This window comes from Martes martes, assembly GCF_963455335.1.
Source record: "Martes martes genome assembly, chromosome: 2".
Classification (NCBI taxonomy): Eukaryota; Metazoa; Chordata; class Mammalia; order Carnivora; family Mustelidae; genus Martes; species Martes martes.
In genome coordinates, this window is record NC_137889.1 from 141,009,808 (window position 1) to 141,026,796 (window position 16,989).

Sequence of the window (16,989 nt, forward strand, 5' to 3'; positions counted from 1 at the left end):
CCCTGAGAACAGTGCATCTCTGCAGACAGGTCAGACGGGCTCCCTAGCTAGGGATGTGCTCTGTGGGAAGAGTGGAGCCCGGCAGGAAGGCAGTGCTTCAACACACTGAGGGAGACACTAAGCTCAGAATAGTTTGCATCCATTAAAAACATTAGATTTCAAATCCTGTTGCCTTGGGAGTTCTCCATTCCATTTTTAAGGAAGAAAGCAGAGACGTTCATAACAAATGTTTCAAAATAACTTAAACAAAAACTTCTCTACATGTGTGGATATAGGATTATAGGAACATGGAGAAAGATAAAGAGAAATACAGTTGAACCTTGAACAGCACAGGTTCGAACTGTGCAGACCCACTTACATGTGGATGCTTGTGCATAAGTACAGAACAGTCCATCATCTGTTTCCTCTTCCTTATGATTTTCTTAATCACATTTTGTTCTCTTACTTACTGTATTGTAAGAATGCTGTATGTAATCTGTATGCAAAATATGTGTCAATTAGCTGTTTCTGTTACTGGTTAGTTTCTTGTCGTCAGTAAGCTAGTAGTAGTTCGTTTGGGGAAGCCGATGTTACACAGGAATGTTCAGCTCTGTGGGGGTGGGTGCCTCTGACCCCCATGTTGCTCAAAAGTCAGCTGTACACCTGTTTATTAACTTTTGGTCTAATCAGCTGAGTAGGAATGGGGTGCAGATAAAGCGAAGAAAGGAAAAGAGTGTGTGTGATTTCCCTATTGGTAAATTCTGTGTGTGTATAGAGAGGCGTGAGAGACGGTCCGGGAGTGTGGGTGGTGCTCATATCAAGTGCTGGGATTCCAGCTGGTTTTTCCATACTGTTAAATGTTTCAATCTTTTACAGAAAATGTACATTGTTTATATAATAAAAATTTAAATGAAAAGATTTCCCTTGTGGGAAAAATGTAGCTGCTACAGTGTTCTAAAAACTGTGTGCCTGGTTCCCTACTAAGGATGCTTTTAAAGGCAGGGGTGGTAAGTCTTGGATGGTCAAGGTCATCTGGCCTAGAGGTGCCTAACTTGACGTAGAAATGTTAACATTTTTTTGGCTTTGTGATGTTTAATTGCAACAGATGCACATTGATTCTCATGAAGCCCTTGGAGTGTTAAATACTTTATTTGAGATTCTGGCCCCTTCCTCCCTCCGTCCTGTGGACATGCTATTACGGAGTATGTTTGTCACTCCAGATACAATGGTGAGTGTCTTGCCTTGTGGTGGCCCCTTCGATGTGTGACTGTGCAGTCCAGCGTTCATCAGAGTTAGGTGGGAACTCGGGCCGGCAGGGTGGGGCCTGGGAATTTGCATTTTAAACAGGTTCCCAGATGGTATTGATGCTGCTTATCTGGGACCACATTTTGAAACTGATGATAATTTATTGGCTTTATTGATAGAATGGTAAAATAGGGATAATTTTCATCCATGAGACTGGCACTCAGGAAAAATGTGATTCTCTCGTTTGTTTTTATTGTGATACTAGCTTTATGGTAAGTTTTTTTTTTTTTTTTAGTTCTCTTTTTATTTTAACTGTCACTTATTTTCTGTCTTTTAGGCATCTGTGAGCACTGTTCAACTGTGGATCTCAGGAATCCTAGCCATTTTGAGGGTTCTGATTTCCCAGTCAACTGAAGATATTGTTCTCTCTCGTATTCAGGAGCTCTCCTTCTCCCCATATTTAATCTCCTGTCCAGTAATTAATAGGTTAAGAGACGGGGACAGTACTTCAACACCGGAAGAACACAGTGAAGGGAGGCAAATCAAGAGTTTGCCGGAGGAAACGTTTTCAAGGTATGCTGTCTATCCAAGCCTTTACCCATCCCATGGCCTTTAGGAAGTCACATTTTGTGAACAGTAAGTCTGTAGTAGCTCCTGGTCTTGCTTCAGTGCTGTAAGTAGGGGTAAAGTAGTCTGCGTGGGTATGCTTTCTATCCCCGACCTGCCTCATCTGTGCCACTGGGTTCATGTCTCTTAGAGTTCAGTCACATCCCGTCCCATATCCTTGTTAAGGACCACACAGTGGCTCGCCATGGCAGTGCAGGCTGAGGCCAGCCTGACCTAGGTGCCAGCAGTAAGGATGTGTGTTGTGTTGCCTGCAAAGAATTTAAAAATCTCTGAAAACCAACTAAAAGTCTCATTTTTATTCTCATGTGTGCGGGCCATTCTAAACAATCAGTAATAAAATCTTTCCTCCTGTCAGGGTGACTGTTTCCACTGTGTTCCCCTTGGTGTACTTGTGGTGGCAAATTGTGTCTATCCTCACAAATTATTTGGAAGCTCCTTGAGGGCAGATCAGAAGTCACGCCCAGTAAATGCTTATTGCCTACACAAGTGTCCGGATCCGGGGCACTCAGTGAGGTAGAGCTGGTGGGATGTCCCATGAGTGTGGTTAATGTGGCCGTGCTCCTTCCAGGCGGGCCCACGTAACATCCATTCAGCCTTCCGTTTATTGGTCATTGGTGGGGGTGCCTGTGCATTTGTGGAGAGAAATCCAGTAAACCTGCCCAACACCCTTTTGTTTGCAGATTCAGCCAGGTAGCCTGTGGCTTCCTCTGCCGCAGTTAAGCAGAGGGCTAAAATGGATCATGCACTAAATTCCTACGTGGATTGTTGTCTTGGACTTCTGTGATGCTTCATGGTTTTCAGGGCTTTAAACTAACAGCCCTGCAGGTGATATGTTTACAGCCATCTCATAAGTGAGGCAGGTAATATAGTGAGGCAGGTAATACAGACTTAATACAAAGAGATGGTATTAAATGTTGCACTTTGCTCCAGCTCTGTCTACCATACGTATGTATTTTTACAGTAGACCTCATGTAAGTGCCATAAAACAGTCACCTAATTGATGTCAGACTTTTCCCTTTCTTTGAAGGTTTCTACTACAACTAGTTGGCATTCTTTTGGAGGATATTGTTACAAAGCAGCTCAAAGTGGAAATGAGTGAACAGCAACATACTTTCTATTGTCAAGAGCTAGGCACGCTGCTGATGTGTCTGATTCACATCTTCAAGTCTGGTAGGTGCTTCAGACTGGTCTTCACAGAGCATCTGTTTGTTCTGCATCCTGTACTGTATGCTCTCAGAGGTAGGGACTTTGCTGCCCGGTGTAAGCTCTGTGGTGCGTAATGTGCATTTGAGAAGGTTTTGTTAGGGCACCTGGGTGGCTCAGTCGGTTAAGCATCTGCTTTTGGCTTGGGTCATGATCCCAGGGTCCTGGGATGGAGCCCCACGTCAGCCTCCCTGCTCAGTGGGGAGCCTGCTCCCCCCATCCCCGCTCATGCTGTGTCTCTCTCTCTTAAATAAATAAATAAAAATCTTAAAAAGTCATACTATTTTTAAAAAATTGAAAATGTTTTATTGGTGAGAAGAAGTAAACCTGAGGGCTTCCTCCTCTCTTCAACATTTGGAAGCCCAAGATATTTTTGTACTTTCACATGTGATTGTGAATTTAAAAGGACAGTGAACCCAAGAGAGGAGTCACAAGAAGGCAGCCTTGCAGCATGCATAGGAAGCACGAAGTCCATATTAGGACAGTCAGTGCTTTCTAAAGAGGAATGAGTGTTCTTGAGAAGAATGCCTTGGCTTGGATTAAATGGGTGAGAAGCTGGAAGACTTTAGTTACGGGCTATAGCTTGCTCTTCTTTCAGCAGGAAAAGTGAGAGGCAGTTCTGATCTCCAGGAAAAACAAACAGCAAGGAAGTCATGGTCCAAATACAAAGCAAACCAAAGCATGGTGTGATTTTCAACAATCAATCTGTTTGAAAGCCTTGACTTTAAGAAGCTGCTTTAAGTGGCTCAGGGGTCGTGACCAAGGACATATAGGAAATGTTGTTCATGTTTCTTGACTTTGTGGGAAACTATATTCACATAATTATAAATGCTGTTTGATTTTTCAATTGAGTTTTTAAGTCAATGTGTGAATAAAACATTGAAGACTTACTTAATTTTGGTTTCAGAACAGAATGAAAATGTTTTTATTTCCAAGAAAAATAAAAGGGAAACTAACCAACTTAATTTGGGAGTGGAAGATAGAGAAGAAGGTGGAGGGACGGAAGGGTCACTAATCTCATCTTGCATTGTGGGGATTATACAGTCCTATCTAAAGTTGACACAACAGGAAATAGAGGCTACAGAGGTAACTAAATAGGACAAAAATGGAACTTAAATGGATAGGTGGCATGAATGAGGTACATGTCATCTCTAATAGGGTAGAGTCTGGAACCGTCACTCAGCAGGACCCTGTCCTATGCTAGAACAAGAAAAGGAACGACTGCTTAGAGTTCCCGGAAGTGCAGAGGTCACTGTTCTCGTTAGGTATGATGACCTCAGGCGCTTTGATTCTGTTGCCCTGTCGAGTATTTCCATGTTTCAGCTCTGATCTGTGTTGGCTCTATTCTCTGGTGGGCTCCTTCCCCATGGCAGAAAGGATGACCCCCGGGCACTTGTGGTCTGAACCCCAGCGTGAGTCCTGTGAGTTCTGGGTGCTGTGGCCTACGTGGGCCCGGTGAGATATCGGGCAGCACCCACTGAGAGGGAGCGAGGGCCACTTCCTCATGAGGAAGGCAAGAGGAACAGATAGAATAATAGATGGACTGCTACAGCTGATAAAGTTTTGTCAGATTGAACTTCGGAGGTGACTGTCAGAACTAGAAGCAGGACAGCAGTTGCCTGAAAAGGTGTGGGGCAGGGCATTTGTAAAATCAGAAGCCCCTCTCTATTATTGGACTTTTAAGTCGTGTCCATATTACTTGAGTACAAATGAAAACACGCACACGCACCAAGTAGGTCCCACGGGAAGGACACTATGCTCATCTCCAGCCTCTCTTCGCTTGGCAAAGAGGCAGCAGGTGAGCCTGCCGCAGGCCATGCGCCGGGGCTGTGGTGCTCAGGAGGGCTGGTGTGCCTCTTGCTTTCGTGGGGCTCACAGGCCAGTGGGGAGGATGATACACAGGCAGGGACTCTTGAGTCTGGAAGTTTCCTGTGAAGGAAGCAAGTAGCGCAGCGATAGGCAGAATGGGGGTGGGGAGGGAGGACAGGGTCCCTGGGAGGCGATGTTAAGCTAAGGCCCAAAGTTGAGACACCATGCTCCACCAAATGGCTGCTGAGAGCGCACGGGCGAGGGTCAGAGGGGTGAGGGTCAGAGGGCGACCAGGGAGGCGGGCAGGGGTGGGGGGCACGGAGAAGGAGGCGTCTTCGTGGCTGCTCATTTAATTGCTATTGCCCTTGGACAGGGGCATGGCCAGAATTTAATTATCAAGTGGACTCAAGAGCTTCAAGCCCTCCTCATTAGTAATATGGGAAGAATATTTGTTCTGAAGAACTTTTGATTTATGTTTCACTGACGCACTGTAATAAGTTTAAAGTTGAGGAAAGACTTAAGCTACATGAATAATGGGTCATTTGTAGTATGTCGGTCATTCTGATACTTGGCCGCTGACTGGTCTGGATCTGATAGCAGAAGGACACCGTCATCTCTAAGGGCTGCTTGCTTCCTTCTTTGGACAGGGGTGACCTCCTGCGTATCCCGTGGAGTTCTGTGCCGTTCCAGGCGCACACGGACTCACCCCCTTGCCTCCTCCTGTTCCTCAGCTCAGATATCAGGGGAAGCGTGTGTGGTCCACGGCAGCACTGTCCACGAGGGCTGCCTGCCTTGTGGGAACGTTCTGTGTCTGCCGTAGTTCAGTTTCCTCCAGCCACGTGTGGTTTTGGGCACTTGGAATGTGGCTAGGGTGGATTAAGGAGCTACTTTTTAATTTTATTTATTTTAATTGACTTAAATTTGAATGGCCCCGTGTGACCAGTGGTCATTGCATCAGACAGGACAGGGTATGGGGGCAGAGCTCAGGCCTTGGTACTGGCCACGTGGCCACATGGGCTTTGCGCAGTGTCTGTTCCTGCTGTTGTGTGGTTCAGTGTTTGCAGAGAAGAAGGTGTCTGTGTTTCTGAGCATCTGTCTCCATGTCGTTTATTTTGACCACATTTCCTCTAATGATACTAGGGGGAAGAATTCCTGTGTTTGATTTTGAGGTAAGAGTTTAAGTAAATCATCTTGTACTTCTATGTTAAAGAGGTACATAGAACATACAAAGTTGGTGATTTTTATTTATGCTTTGCCTTAAAAAAAGGCAGTGAATTCCAGCCCTCCACTGAAAATTACCATCTTCAAGAACAGTTCTTCTTGCAGCAGTAAGATTGGCCTTGGTTCAGACTTGGGCAAAGACAAGGATGGCCACCCTGCCGGGAATCACAGTGTTCACGATGGTACCCCCGCTTCGTCCTTAGGACAACTCTGCGAAATAGCCCCCCTTTCCACTGAAGAGAGGGTTCAGGCTCCAGAAGGTCCTGTGATAAAACCGAGATTGCAAACCAGCCATTGTTTCTCGCCCTTTGTTCGTTCTTTTACGCCACACCGCTGCTCGGTTGCTCGTGGTGCGGGCGGTGGCTCGCGTGTGCAGAGCACTTCCTGAGTGACGTGGGGCTGCCACTTGCAGCCCTGCTTCCTGCGCTCCTGGTCTCCGGGAGCCTTCCTGGCTCAGGTGCTCATCTGTGCTTTATCACTGTCACTTGGCCCCAGGCCCTGTCCCTTCTCCCAGGTCCCGACTCTCCTGGCTTCTCTCGCCTCCCAGTCATGTCAGACATCATCCGGGCTATGGTCCCTGCCTTCTTCCTATCTCAGCCTGTGGTCGCTGCTCAGAAGACAGGGAGGGGAGACCTTGCCCCGCACTTCTCCCGTCCAGGACCAGTACCCATGCTCCCCACCTGTTAATTCAGGTCATGGAGCGATTGTAACAAGGGGACAGCAGCATTTCGGTGGTTTACCACAGCAGAGGGCTGGTCTTGTATCTGTGCCCATGCAGGAGGCTGTTCCTGGTCCCTGCTGGCTCTTCTCCATGTGAAGATTGGAGCCCAGGCCTCTCTCCTTCCTGGGACTCAGCTGCCTGGGGCAAAGCACCCTGGCCTTGCTGGTTGAGGAGGGGAGGGAAGGGAGAAGAGGCTTCGTCGCCTTGGGCTGAAAGTGACCCACATCCCTTTTGCTTGTGTTTCTGTGGTGTAGCTCTTGGCAGCCCCCACCCAAAGGCTCGTTCACCCCAGTGGGTGACTGCTTCCCCGCGACAGCCCTGTGGGCGGGGGGACAGAGCTTCGGGGCAGAGCCATAGGGATGACATCCAGGAGTTTCCAGGGGATGGATAGCCAAGGCGGGCGTCATAGCAGCATTAGCTGTGCCATCAGCCATCTGCCAAGGGCACCGGGTGGGCCAGGGGGCTTTCTAGAGCCTTCGCTGCTCCGTGGGCATCCCCACCATCCCTGTGCTCTGCCGGTGGGGTGGAGCATCTCCACAGGTGTTGCCCACACCCCTCCCTCACCTGGGGGTTGGCTTCTCAAGACCAGGAGGCGCAGCCCTGTGGCCCTTCCTTCCATTCCCCCGGTGTCTGCTCTTGCCCTGATCACCTCCTGCCAGTTTGCGTCTTGAGTCTTCCCTGAGCATGCTCACTAGTCCCCATTGCGCTGGGGAGCAGCACGCACGTTGGGCTTTCCACTTGGCCTGCAGCCGTGCAGATCAGCCCGTCTCTAATGGGGAACAACCCATCCTGTCTTACTGTCCTTGCTCTGCGGCTTCCTTTGTTCTCTTGCCCACGTTTACTACATGGCTTTTCAAAGTCAGTGTCTCTGGAGTTTATTCCTGTTGTTTCTCAAGCTGGTCTTTCCCTCTGGATTCTCCCCCCGTAGCCCTTTGACCAGGAGTGGCATGCGAGGCCCCATGTGCTCTGTCCTGCGTCCTCACCTTGAGGCACCAGGCCTGAGCATGGGGACTGAGCCTCTCACCGCTTGGCTTGATCATCTTTTTTTCCCAGCCTCCTAGTTACATGCATCCCTGCCTTCTGTCTGCCCAACCCCGGCTTTCCCGATGTAGAACTGAGCACAGAATGCTGTGTTGCCGAAGGGGCACAACAGGGTGAGGTGATGTGTGAGCTTGTTGTGGAATGATCTCCACAGTAAGCTCAGGTACCGTCCATCCCTCACTTAGGTAGACATCTTTTTCCTTAGATGAGAACTTTGAAGATCCGCTCTTTCAGCAACGTTCAAGAACATCATAGAGCAGAGTTAACTATGGTCATCGTGTTGTACCTGACAGCTCAGAACTTACACCTGGAAATTTGTGCTCTTGACCTCCTTCTCTCCGTTCCCCCACCCCTCACCCTGGGCTCTGGCAGCCACCAGTCTGTTCTCTGCATCAGAGTTGGGTGTTTTGAGATTCCCCATGTACGTGAGATCACGCAGTATTTGCCCTTTTTTGTCTGACTTATTTCCTGTAACATAATGCCCTCGGGGTCTGTCCATGTTGTCAGAAATGGCAGGATTTCCTTCCTTTTTTATGGCTAAGTAATATTCCATTGTGTATGTACACCCATCTTTATCCATTCATATGCTGTTGGACACTTACGTTGTCTCCGTGTCTTGCTATTATACATGGGGATGCATTTGTTTCCGTCAGGTAAATGCTCAGTAGCAGGATTGCTGGATCACGTGGTGGTTCTGTTTTTTAACTTTCTGCGGAAGCTCCACACTGTTTATCACCACGGCTGCCCCAGTTTGTGTGCCGACCAGTAGCGCACAAGGGTCCCCCTTCCTCCATGTCCTCGCCAGCACTTGCCTTTATGATCCTAGCTTTTCTAGCAGGTGGGGGGTGGTATCTCGCTACAGTTTAGATTCCCACTTCCCTGATGAAATGCCCATCATCTTTCCGTGTGCCTTTGGGGCATCTGTGTGTCTTCTTTGGAAAAATGTCTGTGTAGGTCTTTTGCTCACTTATAATTGGATTCTTTAGGGGTTTTTTTTTTTGCTATTGAGTTGTATGAGTTCTTTAGATATTTTGGATACTAGCCTCTTGTCAGATATATAATTTATCGGTATTCGGTTCCGTGGGTTGTTTTTTCATTTCATTGGTCATTTCCTCTGCTGTGCAGAAGCTTTCAGTTGGAGGCAGTCCCCCCTGTTCATCTTTCCTTCTGTTGCTGGTGGTTTAGGTGACACACCCAGACAAATTGTTGCCAGTACCCAGGTCAGAAGTCTTGCTCTCTGCTTTCTTCAAGGTGCTCTGTGCTTTCAGGTTCCACATTTAAGTCTCACTGATGGCGAGGTACTTGCTGTTATTGAAGGAAGGGGTCCAGTTTTATTCTTTTGTCAGTGAATATCCAGTTTTCCTAACACCGTTTATTGAAGAGAAGTCTTTTCTTCATCATCGAGTATTCTCTGTCCTGGTTTCCATGCTGATCTCTGTTCTCTCTCTACCGCTGTCTCTGCCTCTGTCCCTCTCCCTGTCTCTGTCCCCCTCCTCTCACTCAATAGAATTGTCCCCTTGGTGGCCTGGTCCAGTTGTTGCTGCAGAGACAACTCGTCACTGGCTGCAGAGCCTAGGTCACTTCATTGACCTGGCTGCCTTGGGCTCTCATGTCCATTCTCCTTCTAGCCTGTGACTTGGTGTCTTGCCAGCCCCTCACACTCATGATAAAAATTGAACTCCTCACCTGGCATGGCCTTCCAACTCTGGCTTCTTCTGGCCTCCCAACTCTAGCTTCTTCTGGCCAATGTGCTCCACACTATCGTGGATGTTCAAACCCTAGCGTCGCTGTGGGGACACCTGGGTGGTTCAGTCAGTTGGGTGGCTGCCTTTGGCTCAGGTCTTGATCCCAGGGTCCTGGGACCGAGCCCTCCATCGGGCTCCCTGCTCAGCGGGGAGTCTGCTTCTCCCTCTCCCTCTGGCTGCTGCTCTGCCTACTTGTGATCTCTCTCTAATAAATAAATAAAATTTTTAAAAACAAAACAGCATCGCTGTGGACTCCCTGCCCCAGTGAACCACCTGACTTCTCGCTGCTCTTGTGGCCTCTCCAGAGGCCATGCGACCATTCCTCACAGCCCCCCAGCAGCAGCCCTGCTTGCTGGTCCTTGCTTTGCCCAGCGCCCTACTGAGCACTTCACTCCGGTTTTACTCTTGGATCCTATTGCAGCCCTGTGCGTAGCTACTGCTCTTCGTTCCATTTTGCAGGTGAGAAACCTGAGACCCCAGATAATGTACTGCTAGGGCCAGGTAAATGGTAGAGCCACAGCTCTGACCATGGTTTTCCGTCCTGTTGAGTAATACCCCACAGCAGCACTCTGTCATTCCCTCTGCTCTGTGGCCTGGCTCCCCATTCCTCCACGGCAGCACCTGCCTCTTCCCTTGGGTCCATTGGCCCTACAAGGAGCCCACACAGTAATGGGGGGCACAGAGAAGAACCAGGCCCAGGCTGGGTGGGCCAGAGGTGGGTGATGCTGTCCGCACAGCACCCAGAGAAGAACCTGGATATGGGGCCAGAGACCAGGCGAGCAGTGGACATCTTCTCATTGGAACTACTGTTCTGAATATGTGTGTTCTGCTCCCTGGTTATCCCAGGAGGCCATCCTGGTGGTGTGGGCCGTGACTGTCCTACTTTTGTTAGCTCTCTTTCTCTGCCTCAGGTCAGAGGCGGTCACAAAGTAGTAGGGAATAGGTCTGTCGTCTGTCTTTGCCTCTGTTAGGACCCCTTTGCATTTGGGATGTGTTGAAACCTAAATCAGAAATAAGATTCTGACTTCCCAGCTGTGGTGCCAGGAGGGTGAAGATGCAGAGGGCGGGGAGCCCTCGGCCTGCTCTCATCCATGCCCTGTCTTTCCTGATGTGCTGTGCAGCATGTGTCTGTCTCGGGGTTCTCGCAGTGAGGGCCAGCCATCGTGATGCTGTGGCCGGTGATGGAAGAGGCGTGTTGAGCTGACTTTTTATTGATCCAAAGGAAGGGATAGAAGGAAATGGTGAATTCCTGGAAGGGATTTGTCCAAGCCCCTAGGAGGATGACACAGGCTGTGGGCAGAATGCTGTTGGGTATGCCCCTGACGTGCCGAAGACGAGTGTGGCTGGCTGATTGTGGGCTTGCGCTTCCTTGGGCCGCCCTGCACTGGGCGCACAGAGCGCATGGCCCTCTGCTCTCAGACGGTGGCCCGCGGACTGTGAGCTGGGGCCTGGTGGGCCGCACTGCCTGCCTTCTTCCTCTGGCACATGCTGTGGCCCACGAGGCCCCTCGTACTTCTTTGGAAGCCAAGGAAATGTTTGTTACAGCAGGAGGAGTGTGTGGAGAGGCTCCCGCCAGAGAGAACCAGCCCTATGGAGGCCTTACTGTCCCGGGGGCTGAGTGTGGGCTGCCTGCTCTCCATGGAGTTGGGTCCCCTGTCACATGCGGGCATGCCCCTTGGCGTGGAGCTCCTGAACAGTTTGCTAACGGCAGTAGGGAGAGTACCCGGGAGAGTGAGAATGTTAGTGTCCTTGGCTGCTCCATTAGATAAGCAGCCTATCTGGCTTTTGCTTCGAAAGCCTGATTTTCTAAGTGCCAAATGCTTTGAATGTGTGAGTGTAGGAAAGAGCCGAGGGTGTATCTTTTTCTGGAAGATCTTCCTGTGGACACAACGAGCAGCAAAGATGTTGCCCTCTTAGTTCTCCTTCTGGTTTGTTTGTAGGAATGTTCCGGAGAATCACAGCCGCTGCCTCCAGACTCTTCACGGTAGACAGCGCCGATGGCAGTTTCTACGGCCTGGAGAGGCTGAACGCGCGGGTGCGTGCCATGGTGCCCACGCACCCGGCCCTGGTGCTGCTCTGGTGCCAGATCCTGCTGCTGGTCAGCCACACCGACTACCGCTGGTGGGCAGAGGTGCAGCAGACCCCCAGGTACGTCTGACCTGTGGCCTGAAGGCCAGCCCGCTCTCACACTGGGGCAGCCCAAGCTCTGGCTCCAATTCCTCGAGGCTTCGTGCAGACTGTGCCGCGGCTTTGCCTTCCTCCCGTGGGTGCTGCACAGCAGGGGAGATGTGGTCGGGCTGAAGGCACTCGGTATGGCCGCGGCTTTCCAAGTACAGTTTCTGTGACAATCTCTTTGACACGGCTTCTCTTGAGGGTCGTTCTTGTCATGCTATGTCCCTCCTGCTAGGCTCTCGTCCTTAAATTGCTTCCAGAGCCAGACATGTTGCAACATCTTAACTTCATTATAAGTTAAATGTGGTTCTGGTTATTCTTAGATAATGAAGTAATTACTGAGCAGCATTTCAAAACTGCTTGGAAATACACAATTTTTCATCATTCACAAAGACTCGTGAAGTATCTGATTGGGGGTGACCCCCTTTATGCAAAAAGTTTTTAGGGTTCAGCCTTTATTTCTGGGCACTGTCCTGCTCAGACCTTAACACGCATGTGGGAATAGAACCTTTGATGCCCTTCCGCTGAGCTGAGTCCTCAGTGCCAGGTTTCTGGAAGGCTCGAGAGCCCATGGTGAGGAGAGAAGGCCAGAGCAGCAGGGCGGGGGTCAGCTAGTTTCTGCTCATTGTGGAAAGGCTGAGCTGTGTGAGGCCTGGGGGCCTAGCTGGGCCACTCCATTGCTTTCAGCTGGAAAACCCAGTGTTAGTAGGCATCTTTCAATGTCTGTGCTATATGCTGTGGTATGTGCAAAGAAAAATAATATGTGTTTTTTCCTCTCCACGTGGTTACAGTTTAGTTGGGGGAGACAGACCAGTGAGAACATTGGAAATGCTTCGAGAACATGACGTCCTGTGAGAGTCAGGAACAGAAACGAGTGTCTGCTTTAGTGCTTTTTTGCTGTACATATAAATCCCCCAGTGAGCTTATTAAAATCGGGTTCTGGTTCAGCAGATCATTACTTGGACCTGGGACTCTGCCTTTCTGCTAGGGTCCCGGGTACTGCCAGTGCTCTGGTCCATGGAACCCAGGAATCCAGGCCAGGCCCCGAGTCCCTAGGGACTGTGCCTCAGAGCCACTGGGGGTTTGTTCCAGGGACCAGGACTGCGCCCAGCTCACTACTGGACCTGGCAGCTGGGTACCTTAGGAATTAGGATCCTGGGCTTTTGTGTTCTCACAGTCTCCCCAGGAAACTCCCCTGGTCACCCGAGGTTGAGTTGTGTGGGGAGGACTTGGTGGGCTGGGGCTTGAGTTAGCCGCTGACGCTAGCAGGCATGTGCAGGTGGACAGAAGGTGAGAAATCGTCTTTCACCCCATGGGTGTGTGAGTCACTGAGTTTCCTTCCCCCTTCCACCTCCCCTCTACTTCTCCCACCTTCTCTTCCTCCTCCTTCTTGTCCTCCTTTTGTTGGCTGATGGGTGGTGAGGGCAGAGGGACCTAGAGTGGGGTCAAGAGGAAGTGGGAGGGTGGACCCCAGTCTGATTAGGAAGGGCTTTCCACAGATCTGGGGGTAAAACATCCAGAAAGAACACTATTGGGATAATGGAAGGAATTTGAATGTGAGTTCTAGGAGACCTGTTTTGTGGTGATGAGTTCTCAGGGACTGCTGCTGAAGTACTTTGGGGTGAAGTGTCTTCACCCACGTGAATACTCTCAGGTGGTGCAGGCCAGAAAGTGTACATATGTGTGAGTGCACATGTGGCATGTGCTTGTGTATGTGCAGAGTACATGCGTGTGTGTAGAGTATGTGCGTATGTGTGAGTGCATATGTGTGGGGTGTGCACATGTGTATAGAGTGTGGGCATGTGTGGAGCATGTGTGTATATGTATGTGGAGCATGTGTGTAGAGCCGTACGTGTGAGTGCATGTGTGGGGTGTGCATGTGTGCGTGAAGGTGGCAACATAGTGGTTGAATCTAGGTGAAGAGGGTGTGACATCATCGAATTCATCTTTCAGCTTTTCTCTTGGCTTCAAAGTTTTCCAAGTAAAAGTTGAGGAAGAGGGATCACAGAAGCAGGCACATTTTGGAGCACACAGCTCTGGATAGTCCCCAGGAGGAGGTTTGCTCTGGAGGAGAGGACATGTGGGAGATGGGGCGCAAGGCCCTCACTGAAACGCGGTGCCCGGGAGCTTTCCCTGCATGCCCTCGGAGCAGCTGCAGAGGCTTCTCGGGGTCCCCGTTTGCATTTCACTGCTTGCGAGTAAAGGCGGTCACGTTTTCGTGTGCTTATTGGCTGTTTGTGGATCTTCTGTTGTAAAGCATATGTTCAGATACTCGCCGGTTGTTTGAAATTAGGCTGTTTGCTATCTTGTTGAGTTGTAAGTTCTTTATATATTCTGGATCTAAGTAAATGTTTTTTCTCGATTTGTGGTTTGCCATTTTATTTTTTTAATGGTTTCTTTTCAAGAGCAGAATTTTTAAGTTTTTATTAAAACAAGTGCATCAGTTTTTCTTTTTCATTCTTTTTCTGTTCAATCCAAGAAATGTTTGCCTACCCCAGGGTCGCGATTTTCCTCTATGGTTTCTCCCGGAAATTGTGTAGCTTTGCCGTTTACCATTCTGAATTAATTTTTGTGGGTGACAAAGCATGAGGGTAAAGAGTGCTCTCCCCACCCCACCCCCTGAAGGGTGGTTCTTTCACTGTTTTTTGTGAAAAGACTGCACTTTCTCTCGTGAGTTCCCTGGGCACTTTCTCAGTACACGATGCAGTTTAGATGCACGGACCTGCCTGTGGGCTCCACTCACGCCCCTCAACCGGCACCTCCCCTGCTGACACAGTGTTGTCGCCTCGGCTGCCCTGCCAGGTCCTCCGCTCTCTTGACTTCCAAAATAGTTTTGGCTCCTGTAGGTTCTTTGCGTTTCCATGACACATTTTAGAGTCGGCTTGGCAGTATCCACAAGAGCCCGCTGGCTCGTGGCTGGTCTGGGACAGAGGGAGCACTGGCATCCAGCGTCCAGACGCTCAGTCTTCCAGCATGGTCTCTCTTCGGGTATTTCAGTCTCACATTTGCCACAACAGCATCTCGTAGTGTGTCGTGTGCAAGCATTTCTCGTATTTAATGCATTTCATGTTTTGGAATGCTGTTTAAATGGTACCGTGGTGTGCTGCTGGCTTGTAGAAGTGCGGCTGGTATTGTCCTGACCTCCTATCCTGAGAGCTGGCCTGGCTCACGCAGCGGCCCCAGGATGCTTTCCGTGGGCTCTGGATGGTGCTCTGTGACCACATGAGTATCATCCCCAGGTCAGACTTCCTTTCTTCCTTCCCCACCTGTGTTCCTCTTTTTTGTCTTTTCTGTCTCAGGACACTGACCAGGCCCTCCCTACAGGACTGGCCTCCATTTTTCTGTATCTGGAGACTCAGTAAATAGATGCGGTCCCACTCGACAGTGACCTCCCCAGCTCGGAGGCAGGCTCTCAGGCGAGTGGAGAGGCCGTGCTCTGGCCACTTCTTGTTTGGGGGGGCTCTGTCTTCACTGATTTGTTTCCAGTCTGCCTGGCCTTCTGGTGGCCTGTTATGGTCTTGCATGTGCCATGGCACTGGGGGTGTGGCATGGCCCCCTGGATTTGGGGCATTCATTCCCCGTCAGTGTCTGGCTGCATCTGTCCTGAGGTCTCTAGGGCTGCCCACTACAAGCTAGGACTCAGTTTGGATTGACATGGGTTGACATTCAAATTGAATTGCAGGCTCTGCCCCCTCCCCCGCAGAGGCTCCCCTGTAGCTGTACCATCGTGAAATGGGGGCTGGCCGGAGGGCTGAGAAGAGGAGATGTTTCTGTTGGTGGGTTTTTCATTGACCTATGACTTAAATGCTATACGGAAACACACTCTTTTGTACCAAATACTGTCAGGTGAACACCGCCATAGTCACAACATAGGATCTTTCTATAACTTCAGAAGGTCCCCTTTGTCCTCTGTGGTCACCCTCGGCCCCCTGCCCCCCAGTCATTGGTCTGTGCTCCATTCCTGTGTTCAGCCTGTTGCAGAATGCCGTATGGATCGAGTTCTGCAGTCTGTAGCTTTTTTTGAGTCTGGCTTTGTCACTTAGCGCAGGAGATATAAAGCTCATTTATGGCCTTGGACGGCTCAGTGGTGCGTTCTTCGGACCAGTGAATAGTATTCCATTGTAAGGATAATAGTCGTGGGCGCATCCACTCACCAGCTGAGAAAAGGGAAATTGCAGTTGGAGCATTTTTTTTAACTTGCAGACTATTTTATACCAATTCTCTTGTAAATTTTGAGGTGTTGTAGGAAAAGTTGAAACATTTCAGAATATTCTTGTCCTCAAGTGACCTCTGTCCCTGCTAAGCCTCAGCAGAGATGCACAGGCTCTTTGTCGCTGAGGAAGGGGTATCATCCCCAGTTAGGCTCTGCAGTCAGGGGCTGTTCACAGGTGTGGCGACATGTGCGTCTGAGGGCTTGTGGCAGCATCGGGGATTCCCAAGATTGTAATCGCATCGACTGAGAAGTGAAGTAACCTTCGCAAGTGGGGAGCGAGTTTTGCAGAAGTGCTCTCCGGCAGTGGTGTAGCGGCACGTCCTCAGTGGGCCGGTGAGGGTGGCAGCATCTCGCCATTCGTCCTGTGGTCAAGTCCGGCTGCATGAGGGCTCTGTCCCGGCAGAGCACGGCAATCACACAGATCTGCGCTGGGAATCGCAGATGGTCAGGGGGAGCCTGGTGCCTGAGCACCAGTGGAAAGCGCAGCTTCATGGCAGATTCTGCCTTAAGTCGAGCATTGGACTGTTCACCCGTGAGATCTCCATGTTCTTGGGACACCCACACGTGCTTTGCCACGGTTCAGAAGTCGGTCGCTAAGGGTGTGTAGCAGGGCTGAAACCCTGTCTGCTCTAGAGCGGGAACTGAGCTTCTAGTCGTCTTCTGCTTTGAAGATAAGCTTGTTTTCATCCCGGAAACATGGTCAGTGCGTCTGTTGCTCCTTACAGGAGACGCAGTCTGTCCAGTACGAAGTCACTCAGCCCCCAGATGCCTGGAGAGGAGGAGGACCCTGGTGCGGCCTGCAAGCTTGGGATGTGCAATAGAGAGATAGTGCGAAGGGGAGCTCTCATTCTCTTCTGCGATTATGTCGTAAGTCAGGACACGGGTCCCGGTGGGCAGGGGGCTGGAGAGCCCCAGTGCGGGGGATGCTCCTGCAGACCAACCTCCCGCCGCTGTCGCCTCGGGGCCACAGCTGGTGTCCTGTCCTTCTCCGGCCGGTCACAGATATGGAGGTT

General features: G+C 50.2%; 1 protein-coding gene across 1 annotated transcript in view; it reads left to right on the plus strand.

Moving 5' to 3' along the window:
* HTT (huntingtin) overlaps positions 1-16,989 on the plus strand; it is a 140,167-nt gene that overhangs the window by 88,542 nt on the left and 34,636 nt on the right. Inside the window, exons 38-42 of the mRNA XM_080831267.1 lie at positions 1,085-1,207; positions 1,562-1,797; positions 2,879-3,021; positions 11,532-11,739; positions 16,702-16,843. Of these exons, the coding sequence (XP_080687393.1) occupies positions 1,085-1,207; positions 1,562-1,797; positions 2,879-3,021; positions 11,532-11,739; positions 16,702-16,843 (852 nt within the window). The remainder of the gene's footprint in view (positions 1-1,084; positions 1,208-1,561; positions 1,798-2,878; positions 3,022-11,531; positions 11,740-16,701; positions 16,844-16,989) is intronic.